The sequence below is a fragment of the Scylla paramamosain genome, chromosome 29, assembly GCF_035594125.1.
Source record: "Scylla paramamosain isolate STU-SP2022 chromosome 29, ASM3559412v1, whole genome shotgun sequence".
Classification (NCBI taxonomy): domain Eukaryota; kingdom Metazoa; phylum Arthropoda; class Malacostraca; order Decapoda; family Portunidae; genus Scylla; species Scylla paramamosain.
In genome coordinates this window covers 15,594,380-15,607,531 of record NC_087179.1, presented here as the reverse complement: position 1 = coordinate 15,607,531, position 13,152 = coordinate 15,594,380, and the positions used below count along the sequence as shown (strand labels likewise).

Sequence of the window (13,152 nt, the reverse complement as noted above, 5' to 3'; positions counted from 1 at the left end):
CTCACAGCTCACATTTTCCAACTCATTCCCTTAGAATGTGTTGACTGTGGGATCAGCATTTTCACAGTATTGAATTCTATTACTTTCAAAAGTCAGTCTTACCTTTTTCTAGCTTGACTTATTTTCTCTTCCTCTGCAAGCAACCTTTTTTGCATATAAACCTCACCTTTGTCTGTTCTGCAGTTAAAACTTCAAATAATCATTAGCAAGATATATCTTGAATTCGCAATACCTGGTGGGGACTGGCGTGGGTACTCTCCTTACTTGGTGTTGGTGATGGGAGAAATTGAGTCTGGACCACTACATCTCTCTTCTTTCCTGCTGTTAATTGTACAAGGGTGATCAATAAACACATGAGGCGTCAGATTCAGTTAGGTTAGGTTAGGATAAGATAAGACTGGATAAGGAAAAGGAGAATTAATGAAGCAAAAATTAGATAATACGAGGGATGATGATAATAGCTATGAGAGAGAGAGAGAGAGAGAGAGAGAGAGAGAGAGAGAGAGAGAGAGAGAGAGAGAGAGAGAGAGAGAGAGAGAGAGAGAGAGAGAGAGAGAGAGAGAGAGAGAGAGAGAGAGAGAGAGAGAGAGAGAGAGAGAGAGAGAGAGAGAGAGAGAGAGAGAGAGAGAGAGAGAGAGTATACAGCATATAATATTCGGCATTTCTCGATAGAACTTTCTCTGATGGTGATGACAATATAATGGTGACCAAGATGATGCGTCTAACAGTGGCTGCACCTTCCACCTAAGCTGCTCAACAACAGATATTGCTAAAAAATAAAAGGAAAAATAAAAAGTATTATAACAACAGTATTATTATATTCTTCCAGTTATATGGATTATACGGATACAAATGCTGAGTTTTATTATTAACAGCACATTGAAGCAGTATGTTCCATACAGGCAAACAAGTGATTTCCTTCATCCTTACAAACCACAGGACAACTTCATAGAAAGATGAAATACACTATGGCTATCTTCAATGGACCGTCATAGGTTACATCCATATCCGAAATTATACAAAAAACTTACTACTTGCTGACTTCCAAAAATGGGTGACAGGCTCTTGTGACTTGGCTTACTCAACTTAGTTCATAATTAGCATTCAGATAATTCCTAGTGAGAAAATCACAGATGACACTACCGTCTCCACTCACACACGCACTCGAACATGATCACTGACCTCCATAGAGAAGCAAGCCACTTGCTCATGAATAATCACATATATACATGACACTGACGGCCAAGACCTATGGTGACGGTAGAGGGATGATCACATCAGCCTGGCTTCCTACAAAATGGTTTGTCATCGCATCAGCAATACTCAACTTAAAACAACAGCAAACTTTAATAACTTCTATGTACACTGAAGGTGTAAAAATGATTAAAACCAGTATATTACTAAAGTTTATCATTGCTGATGACAGTGCATAATGGGTGATGGTGATAACACTGGTGGTGGTGCTGCTGCCGCCAGCGCTACGCTGCTACCCATTTCTTCCTTACTTGTTGCAGGGTCCATCGTGCCAGCTGTTGTGGCACCTCAGCCATCTGGCACCACGAGCTACTCCTTCAGTCCAGGGTCCATTCTCTGTCCTCATTTCAGAATGAAATCTGTGGCCCTTACTGGGACCCACACCCACCACAATGTGTGTTGCAGATGGCATCAGCACCAGTGTGAAGGAAGGCAATACAGTACTACACTTTGCTTATTGTTTGCCTTGTACTCACTTGTCTGTGGACCAGGTCACTATTTCTAAGAGCTCAGCAGCAAGATGTCAAACTTTTACCTAAAAAACTGGACAGAATAAAATGGCTTCAGCACAGAATAAGATGCAATAATATTCATACACCAGTATTCCCTGATAACTGGCATTCAATAAATATTTCTATACACCTAAATATATTAGTTTCCTCACTACATCCATAAAATGTGAGCAAGAATGTGACCATATGTAGGCAAGTCCACACAGCTGAAGTGACCATTAGGAAAATACAAGAGCCTCAACAGGCAATATCAATTGTGACAAAAACAAATAAAAGACAATGATGACCTCTCTTAACAAAAGAGAGAATGAGGAGGAATCTAAAAGAAAAGATGATGATAAAAAAAAGGTGCCCAAGGATGGATATAAGAATAAAATAATTTATATTAATGGAAATAATAAAACAAATGAATGAAAGCTTTGGATGACAAAAACAATTCCTTTACTTATTGTTTTCTATGTGGCTAAGAGTTTTCTATTCTGACGAAGTGTTAAACATAAAAATATCATAAGTCCCTACCCTGCCACAAAGCTCCCTAACAACAGAAGGTAGGCCGGACACTGCCAACACAAGCCCTGGGGCACGAGATCATGGTGTAACACAAGGTCAGGAGGAAAATACTTCAAGACCATGAAAGACCACTGTCATTCCATGTCTACTCAGGTGAATTTCCCAACACTCATCCAACCTTCCACTGTGCACGTTTCCAAAGCCTCAGGACTAGCAAAGTAATGAAAAATTGGAATAATTATATGCCTGTAATACATCTGTTTTTTACTTTCTTTGTTATCAGTTCCTACATAAATAATAACCAACAGTTAGTAAATAGATGTTACTGCTGCACAATGTTTATTTTTGCCACTTCCTCTTGGTATGGTAATACCGCTTGACTACCGCCCCGCTCCAAGTGGTGGCCCATTCTCCTTGCATGACCCTTGGTCCACTAACCCCCAGACACGGGACTGCTGAGTGTCATGTGTTTCAGCCGGTGCCTCTGTCTGTTTTGCACTGGGAACTCCACATGTTTTCAAGACCTCCTTGTTCCACAAAGCTTGAAACACTGACAGTTTCACTGTACTGTTGGCCTTTTTCCTTGATGGCCGACCTTCAACAATATTGAGAATCAACACTGCTTGTTCAGAATTTAAGCAAATATATTTTGTTATAATTTTATAGGTAAAATAATATTAAGATTATATAGCTATGACATTGGATTGCAGTTTGGTACCAACACAGGGACATTAGAAAAAAATATATATCCCATTTCCCTTGGTCATGACTTGCTTCCACCAAGCTACATCTAAACAAGTGTTGTCCCAAAATGTGTAAACACTAGTACCTCCCCAAGGCAACTAAATACAAAAGGAAATAGGATGTCACTTGGTAAAAAAACAAAAACAAAAAAAAACAAAAAATAAATAAATAAAAAAGTTCCTCAAAGCACAATAGTTCATTCGCTTTTTGGTAGATGGAGTGAACGAGCAGCAGAACTCGTCATGAGTAATAATCACAGAACGTGTGACTAAGTCAGTCGCTTTCAGCTTTGTGTGACCGTCAATGAGCATCCCAGTATTCATTATAAATAGGTAAAATAAAACACTGATGAGTCACAAAAGCAAGAAAGGACTGCACTTACCACTTTTACAGGCTAGGCCTAGTGTGAGTGTGTGTGTGTGTGTGTGTGTGTGTGTGTGTGTGTGTGTGTGTGTGTGTGTGTGTGTGTGTGTGTGTGTGTGTGTGTGTGTGTGTGTGTGTGTGTGGATGGGGGGGAAGGGGAATCCCAGGGAACATGGGCTTCAATCCAAACTAAGCAACTCTTAGTGACCTCCAACTTGCCATAACCACCACCACCACCTCAGCCCTCTTCAGGTCCAATCTGTCTGGCAACAAAATGTTTTCTTCTTCGTTACAGGAAACAGATTTCTGCCGAGAGCAATCACCATCTAATGAAGTATAGAACTGAGTATATCTTTATTGCACACTTCTTTTCTACATTAAGCTCAGTGTCCATTAAGATCAAGGTGCTGAAAATAATTTCTCTATGAATCCTTTCCACACAGATGCAATATAGGTTGTCCAAAATAAAAGTTGCTTTGGCAAACCATCTTCCAGCACTCCAGATGTGTGTACAGCAAAATATATAAGCAGAATCACCGGACCAAGTTGTAAGGCTCGGCCACCACCCACCGTCTCCTGGTACACACGGCTCATCTCAGCACAGGCATAACAGTACATAAATGTGCTGGATGGGGTCACAACAAATTTTTACACAACACAGATGTAAGCATGAGGCTCCATTCCACATCTTGAGAGGCAAGTACTTGACTACACTGGAGATGCAGCGCTTCCGGTGGTGATGAGGTAATGGTCGAGTGATCAGTGCTTGTGGGGGTTGGCTTGTTGCCCGCCCCCTGGTGGCGGTGCCTGAGGGTTGAGGATGCTCTCATTGGACTGCGACTGTGAGGCTGGCAGCAGCACCGCAATGGCTTCTCTCTCCGGGGAGCACTGCACCACTGCCAGTCACTTGCCACGCCCAGCCTTCTTCTTCTTTCTTTTGAAGAAACAGCAACATCTGCAAACGCAACAACATCTTAGAAACCTAAAGATTGTGAGACCACCAAGGGAACAGAGAGAGAGAGAGAGAGAGAGAGAGAGAGAGAGAGAGAGAGAGAGAGAGAGAGAGAGAGAGAGAGAGAGAGAGAGAGAGAGAGAGAGAGAGAGAGAGAGAGAGAGAGAGAGAGAGAGAGAGAGAGAGAGAGAGAGAGAGAGAGAGAGAGAGAGAGAGAGAGAGAGAGAGAGAGAGAGAGAGAGAGAGAGAGAGAGAGAGAGAGAGAGAGAGAGAGAGAGAGAATTTACCTAACTGTATACAAGGTCTGAGCTATTCATGAGATACTGTCTTCATAACTACTACATTTCTCCACTTTCTTCTTTAGTTGATGTATATTCCTTATATAACATCTTTTAGTCTTTGGTTATCTAAATTTTTATGGTGAGAGGCTTACTTTGTTTCATCTGACGTGTCTCCTTCCTGGTGGACAGTGATGGGGGTGTTGGAGTGGCCGGCCAGAGGGTCATCAGGCCCAAGCTCCCCATTTGTAGAACTCACAACCTGGAGAATAATATCACACCATTGGCATCCTGAGCCTTCCCTTCAACTCTGGATCCCTCACGCACTGCATCAATACTATGGCAATTCCATTATAGAACTTCAGAAATGTAAATATGCAGCATTCACTGACTATTTGTCTTTTTCTATATCACCATCATACTCTGCACATTCCAAGACTAAAATACACATGACTGATCACACCAGGTTAGACTTAACTTTTCTCCTGGAAGCAAACAATAATTCAGACATATAATATTTGTGCAGTGCAGGTGTAGAAAGTGTGGCCAGCTAATAAAGGATGGTGTACTAAAGACTTAGCATGCATAAAAAATTGTACTTTAAAATTTGCTGTTTTCCTCATTGTTCTTCGATATCCTTCCCTGCTGTGTTCTGACATGAGCCATACAGTGTCACACCTGTCTTTGAAGCATCCCAAAAAACACAAGGAAACTGACTTGAAGGGAGAGTAAATTTATCCATAAGTGGCATGAACCCTAGCCAGGGATCGAACCCTTGACATGGAGGAGTGGAGTACATCACCTCAGACACTGGGATTATAATGACTGCCAGGTCCTGAGATAATTTCTTGGATAATTTTTGCGAGATTTGTAATTACAACCATAAAACCTAACAGATAACTCAAAACCCCCACAAATATTCCACACAGATCCAGAAATGCTTTACTTTCTTTACTTTGACGTGAAATTGCCACACTAATCTTCCTGAATTGCCCGTGGAATGTATAATAGATTGCTTACCCAGCAACATTCTGGCAACAGCACTATAGTCACCATAACTTCTCTCATGGACTTGTATTCCTTTATGTCAGTAAATCAACTCCAAACACTACAACAAAGTATGACTCCTCAGAGCTCCAGCATTTTCATGACCTGATTCATCTTGATGCATCCATGTAAACATATATTGTTCAAAGTACATACCGACACTATCTACGTATACTACTGTTAACAGTTTATGATGTTAATACAAGATGAGATACATGAACTACACTGTTAAGACTAAGAAATGGAGACTGATCAATACTGCTAACTACCAATAAGCAGATTAGTTACATAGGCTTGTTGATGTTTACAAGCTCAGTGACTGACAACTCTCACACTGAGCTTTGTACAGAAGCCTACCAACAGTTACATGAACAAGGATCTTTTGTAGTAATGTTCAAAAACATGTCACATATAACAACACAGATATTTTTTTCTTTTGTCACATAACATAATCCCAGAGTAAATACCAAACCAAAATATCTTAAGACTGGAAGATAAGGATGAATTAATTCAGAGGAAAGTCTTCAGATATAAAAAAAAAACTATGACAATAGATTTACAGGTGTGTGAAAGGCACATTTGTGTTTTCTGTCATAAATGGCATTTTTTGCTAAATAGATGAGAAGCATTCAGGTGAGAAGTGCATTGAAGTGGTGGCAGTGCAGGTGTGAGGTAGCCATGCAAGCAGTGAGGCCAGGACAAGAGGTGCCTGGAGAGTAGACAAAAGCATGGCAACAAACTCAAGAGCAGGCAAACTTTTTCACCTCATCCTACATCACATATCCCCCAACCAACACTCCTTACCACAGACCAACTTCAAGAGAGCTAGGAAAAGAGGACACCAAAACAGAGATGTGCCCTAATATGCAGAGGAATACAGAGACTGAATTCACACATCCTACACACACATCACACAACAGAATGCATAGGCCAGTAATGTGATTCCTGATTGGGACAACACAGAAGTCATCTTAGCCCAAGAAGCAGGACACACCAGCAGTGTACCCAAGATGCAGCTCCACAAGGCCACCCAGTTCATAACAAAACCCCAAGGAAATACTAGACTTTCCTGAGACTGAGCAACCTCAGGCCACCATAATAGCAACACTGATGTCCACCACTGAACACAAGTACTACACAATGAAAGCCTTCCCCAAAGGACCACCTCCACACACACCAATAAAGCCAGTCATTCTGTAACATGTACAGAGGTTCTTAGCCTCAAGGAAGGAAGGGGTCACTGGGCAGTGTCTGCTGACCATCATGTAAATTCTAAAACAACAATGTGGCAGTAAAATGCAAGTTTTACTTCAGTGCAAGGGAAACAGAAGCCAGCAGCAAAGTTGAACTGAGAGTAAACACAGTAATTTGTTAGATAATATATTCAAGTCATTGGTTAATCCTTGAAAGGTTTTTAAGTAACAAGAAATAAAGCATCATTACCAGGGAGTGTCAGTATCAATGAGCCCAAGTTCTTAGGTAGCTCAGCTTGAAAGCAAGGAAGTGTGTGACCACATCCTTAAGAGGGGAGGAGAGGCAAGGTTGGCTCATGCTCTAGGGCTACACAACACCTGCTTCTCATGAGGGGAGGGACACACCCACCCACCCACCTGGAAACTGGCTATGTTCAAAAGGGAAAAATTTTCTGAGGACAGTCAGAAAAACTTGCCCTTGTAGATATGCTTTGCACCCAGCAGCCAGTGTGGATGGCAGAAGGCAGCAAGAGTAAAGGGTGGGCAGGCTAGCCCTGGGAAGAGGAATTACCTGGACGGAGCCGTGGCGGTCTGCAGGGGTGAGGTTGCCGCCTAACATGTTGCTTGCCTGCTTGGGGGTTTCGGGCCAGGCTGCCGTACCCTTGGTGCCGCCCTGTAATGTTGGCCCCATGGCCATGTGAGAACCACACCTGCACACCACCATCACTACCACCTCCACCAACAACAACAACTCCATCCTCATGCACTGTATGACACTGCACCAAACCTCACACACTAATCTCACTGCAGGTTGGGCTACACTGTACCTCACAACACACCTTCCCCAAACTAGTCTGGGAGAGGTTTATGAAATTCACTGCTACCTTCAAGGTGAGGTAAGAATTGCCTGCAGAGCAGCCTGCCAGCCCAGTGCACATATAGTTGCTGATACAACTGGCACAAAATGGATGGCAGTAGTGGTTCATTCTACTTAAACTACTTAACTAAAGTTAGCTCTTGGTTAGATTGACTTTAGAAGCTCAACTTCATTTAGAGAGAAAGCAATTTCTCTTAGTATTTCTCAAAAACTCCAAGCAGCAAGCAAAATATTACTGCAAAGTAGAATAGAGTGAGATGCAGTTCACCACCACCACAGTGGCTGTCTATAAGATACACAAACAATACTGCACCATAATGCAATGCCACCTACTGACTCTCTCCTGTTACCTGCATCAGATGGAAATCCTCACGTTCACACTTTCCCTGGCAATATCACGGATTAAAAGAAAAAGAAAAAGAAATCTAAGTGCTGATCCTCTTTGTCATGTTGTCGAAAGTTAATTATAAGACCACCTGCATGATGCATCTATGGTGTGAACTAGGACAGTCCTACATAACTGGTTCACTTGGCCTCCAGACCTGTGCTTTACTACCTGGCGTGTGGTGCTGACCTGCCACACCAAAAATCACACAAAATTCTAAAGTAAATAAATGAAACTTAAAAAGTAAAAAGTGATCAAGTGATGAGCATGAACTGAAGTGCACATCAGTCCCTGGCAACCTGAACACACTGATGCTGTTCTGGAAATACTAGGTGCACAAGTGACCAAAAAATGGGATGAGTATGTCTAGTAGTTCTCCATGTCATGGCTTGCTTAGCTGTGAAGACATCATGTTCAGACACTCCCTCAAGCTTTGGTATGAGCTACCGCAGTTTGTCATCAGGCATTGCATGGTATTAAAAAAAGTCTTGGGCACAGTAACTATATCTAATATCAAACAGCTAAGTCTTCAAAACTCACATTTCAAGATAAAAAATTGTGTAGAGGAGTGAGAAATACTGTTGCAATGTGAGGTAATAGGCAGTACATGGGTGTAAGTGGTGTGAGTGCAGGGAAGCCACACTGTGCTGTGTTGTCATTCCAAGTCACTAGTTAGGCGGCCCTCACACTCCTCCACAGTCTTTCACAGTGCACAGCATTGCAACTTTACTCATCACATTTTTGGCTTTAGACAATGACTCAATATCTGGATGACTTTCACAGTGCTCCACATGAATTTGGTTTTAGTAACCAGGCGTGTGATAACGTCTTTATACACAAGTTTTTGAGATTTGGTTTGGCTAAGAACAATATGCTGGATGAAGTGCCCAGGTAGTAGTTGTAGTAGTGGTAGTTGCACTGTAGCTCAAGCCGTGAGGAGGCAGTGTCGGAACATACATGATGTCTGACCGGGGGAGGCCGAGGGGCTGCATCATCCATGTGCTGTGTCGGGGTCCAGGGCAGCAGGATTTGCTGTGGTGCCCCGGTTGTCTCCCCACCCGTCATTTCTGCAACCCCCATCTCCGGCCCCCCACCATTTCTCACTACGCCTGTCAACTGGAGGGAAAGTGTTTTAACCCTACAGATGGACTAAAAAAAAAAAACTCTACATGCACTGAGTAGTAGACCTGTAGACACTGCCTGGCACCTGCATGGGAAGGGCGAGAGGGAGAGGGAGGACAGGGGGTTACCTTAGTGGCTGTGGGATGCCTCTCTCGGTTCTCTCTGCTCGGAGATACAATGACTTCAGTCCCTGTCTGCGTTGACCCAACAGGTGTGGACTGCAAAGCCAGACCCAATTTAAAACTAAGCAAACTTTACGGGAAAGAGAGATAGCACCAAGGAAGATGACTACGTATATTGAACAGCAGAATTCAAAATCATTTCAATTTCAAAGAAATAATGTTAATTTCTGTAGATTTTCTCATTTTAGCAATATTTACATTACATGGGATAGCACCAAGGTAAGAGGGACTATACTGAACATCAGAATTCAATATCACATCAAATCAAAGAAGAACAGTTCCTGTAGGTCTTCTGATTTCTGCAGCAATTATGATACAACTCAAAAATGCTGGTTGTAAGAAAGTATTACTTGTCTGGTGCTACTGGGAAAAGCTTTCAGTAGATACAAAGCGTGTGGGTACCAGAAGAATTCAGCTTGAGATCCCAGCACTACTACAGCGCTAGAGGGTCTGCAGCATATCCTGATAACGCAACACATTTCAACTGTACCCATTTGCAGTATACTGAAGACAATGAGGTAAGGAGATCAGTGTGCTGGGCAATGGCACAGAGAATAGCAATAATAGCTACTGCACGTTCCCAAACAGGCCAATTTCTCGGGTTGTCAGACAAACCTTATCCGATCTAGTTTTCACTCTATCAGACGGAGCAGCAATTCTTAGCTGTCTCATGTTTGATAAATATTCTGCTGGCTGTACAAGTGGAGAAAACAAATGTGTTAAGAATATAATGGTGTCTGGAGTCAGAGGTGTAGAGGCCATGCAGGATAAAGTAACAGCATTTTGGACTGTACTCTCAAATGTTTTGGTGACTTTACTTTTGACTGGCTGTAATTAGTGCTACTCAGTTTTCAAGATTCAGGTGATAGTTAACTGTCCCTAGTGCAAGTCATTTGGGTTTTCATGAGTGCTTTTATAATTCTGGTGATGGTTTAACAGTCTAGTGGAAGTCTCTAGGGCTTTCAAGGGTGTCTTCATGATTATGGTGATATTTTAACTGTCCCTAGTGGAAGTCTGGGGTTTTCAAGGGCATCTTCATGATTATGGTGATAGTTTAACAGTCTCTAGTGGATCCCTGGGGTTTTCAAGGGTGTCTTCATGACTGTGATGGTTTAACAGTCTATAGTGGAAGTCATTGTGGTTTTCATGTGTGCTCTTATGATTCTGGTGATAGTTTGACAGTCTAGTGGAAATCTCTGGGGTTTAATGGATGCTTTCATGTTTCCAGGGACAGTTTCATGAGAATTTTACACTATGAACATTCATCTCTGTGGCCTCAAACAAAAGCATTTCAAAATACAGTCCCTTATCCTGCACTTCCCTACACCACTAGCTCCATGTACTCATCTCTTTTTGTTGACAATGGTGTAATTCTGAAGTTAAGTTAAATAAAATGGTGAGATTGCATACACATGCTCTTAAGATCACAACAAAACTGATACATACTGAGAAAGCTAATGCAAGTTTTTCTGGGGGAGACTTTTTTTTTTTTCATCTCAAGGGTACATAGAAATTTTCCTTAATTTCATTATGAAGCACTGTTTTCTCCTTGTATTAAAATGAACTGATAGAAATAAAGAAAGTTCATGCAGTATTCTATTTTTGTCATTTCTTAATCTGTACATTATGTAAACATCTTAGAATTCATTACCCTCCTTAAATGAGAGAGAGAGAGAGAGAGAGAGAGAGAGAGAGAGAGAGAGAGAGAGAGAGAGAGAGAGAGAGAGAGAGAGAGAGAGAGAGAGAGAGAGAGAGAGAGAGAGAGAGAGAGAGAGAGAGAGAGAGAGAGAGAGAGAGAGAGAGAGAAATTCTGAAAAAAGATAGATAGATAAATAAATAAATAAATAAATAAATAAATAAATAAATAAAACAAATAAATAAAACAAAGCCTGAGTAAAGATAAGAAAGGAAAACAAAAATTAAAATAAACAAATAAATAAAACAAATAAATAAAATAAAAATAAAACAAATAAATAAGATCAAATAAATTAACAATAAAAAAAAAGAATAAAATAAAAAAAATAAATAAATAAATAAACTGATAACAACCATAACGATAAAGACACACACACACACAAAAGTAGTGACAAACAAAACAAAATTAAACTCGTCAGAATAAACGTGAAACAAGGCAGACAGCAGCAAGAGTGAGATGTCTCCTGCCACTCCCCAACACAGCCTCCCTCCTCACCATAGTCTTGCCGGTCCAGTCAAACTCCCCATCGTCCACATATCCTTTCCGCTCAAACAGGTCCTGGAACAGCTTTCGGAGGTAATCATAATCTGGAGTCTCAAAGAAGTCAAGCCGCCGTACATATCTCAGGTACGTCGCCATCTCCTCTGTGTGTGGGAGGACACAAGCGGGGTGAATGAGTGAGAAAGAACATTGTGCCTCTAGTATTTTGTTCTATGTGGAAAGTAACATGTTAATCTAATGTTACGAGTCCATTGTAATCCAAAGTAACTTTTCCATTGTTCAAAACACTATAAATAAAGCAATTATTATTATTATTATTATTATTATTATTATTATTATTATTATTATTATTATTATTATCATTATGTTTTTGCTACTGCTTTTGTTCTGTTGCATCTGAGGGTACATTATAATTTTTTTCTATTTACACAAAGGACACTTGCCTTCCTACATCTTGTGTGTTTCAGCCACAGGGAAACTCACCGGGATAGTTCTCACAGAGAACTTCAATGGGAGTTGCTCTCTTGGTGTCTCCAATCTTCTGGTAGCGCTCCTTAAGGGTGTCTGCCTTGAGTCCCTGCCAGGGGAGGGACCCGCGAAGGAAGTACATGAACATGTGGCCGAGAGCCTCCAGGTCATCTCTGCGGGACTGCTCCTTGCCCATGTGTGTGTTGATGGACATGTAGCGAGCCGTGCCCGTCAGGGACTTGTGCTCCCGATAAGGGATGTGCTTGTTGGTGGTGGGATCAATGTACTCCTTTGCTAGACCAAAATCTATGGGGAAAAAAAAAAAAAAAAAAAAAAAAAAAAAAAAGGAAAGATAAACGACTAATTGTGACAACTTTTCACCAAAGCTATACAAAGGATCAATATGCTTCTGTCCTAACTTGACAATATAGCTACATGTAGGATCAATGTACCAATTATATCTACCATGATAACTTTTCATTAAAATTTTACGCATGAATCACATTCATCCTTAGCTAAACCACAATCTGAAGAAAGCAGCCATCTCACCAACCATGAAACATCTTTCCACATACCCATGAATGTGTAAACTAACAATATTCATCACCATACAAACCAATTACTGATCAACAAACAGTCACATACAAAAGTGGTGCTAGATGGAGTACAGAGAGCAGAGTCAGACTAGCATGGTTTAGGTCTCCAGTCAAGTGGCAGATGGAAATCACCTCTTCATAACAGACCAGTATGCTGAAACCTTCCCACCACAACACCACAACTTGATGGAACAATGTTGCTTCTTCCCCACTCACTATCACTCACCATCTGACCTCACCTGCCAGTCACTCCCAGACACTCACCACAGCACATGACATCTCTGCAGTGGTCATGCTTACAATCTTGCCCTTTTAATTAATAAGCACCCGTCATAACTCACAGTAACATCACACAACACAGTTCTACAATGATAACACTTACACTCATGTCTATCTAGCTCATGCAGTCCTCTCTCATAACACACAGACAGCAACAGTGGATAGGATGAACCAATAATCCTGCCTTCCAACT

The 13,152-nt window shown here is 41.3% G+C and overlaps 1 protein-coding gene across 12 annotated transcripts in view; it reads right to left on the bottom strand.

Moving 5' to 3' along the window:
- Positions 1 to 804: 804 nt before the first annotated feature.
- LOC135115405 (casein kinase I-like) overlaps positions 805 to 13,152 on the bottom strand; it is a 68,911-nt gene continuing 56,563 nt past the window's right edge. For 6 of the 12 annotated variants that reach the window (XM_064032150.1, XM_064032152.1, XM_064032151.1 and 3 more), the window contains 7 exons: positions 12,100 to 12,390; positions 11,611 to 11,759; positions 10,035 to 10,112; positions 9,366 to 9,455; positions 7,425 to 7,526; positions 4,769 to 4,875; positions 805 to 4,338 (listed from right to left, as the gene is read on the bottom strand). In XM_064032150.1, the coding sequence (XP_063888220.1) occupies positions 4,287 to 4,338; positions 4,769 to 4,875; positions 7,425 to 7,526; positions 9,366 to 9,455; positions 10,035 to 10,112; positions 11,611 to 11,759; positions 12,100 to 12,390 (869 nt within the window). In that variant the 3' untranslated portion in view covers positions 805 to 4,286. The remainder of the gene's footprint in view (positions 4,339 to 4,768; positions 4,876 to 7,424; positions 7,527 to 9,365; positions 9,456 to 10,034; positions 10,113 to 11,610; positions 11,760 to 12,099; positions 12,391 to 13,152) is intronic. The other 6 variants (XM_064032153.1, XM_064032159.1, XM_064032161.1 and 3 more) reach the window with 4 other exon arrangements.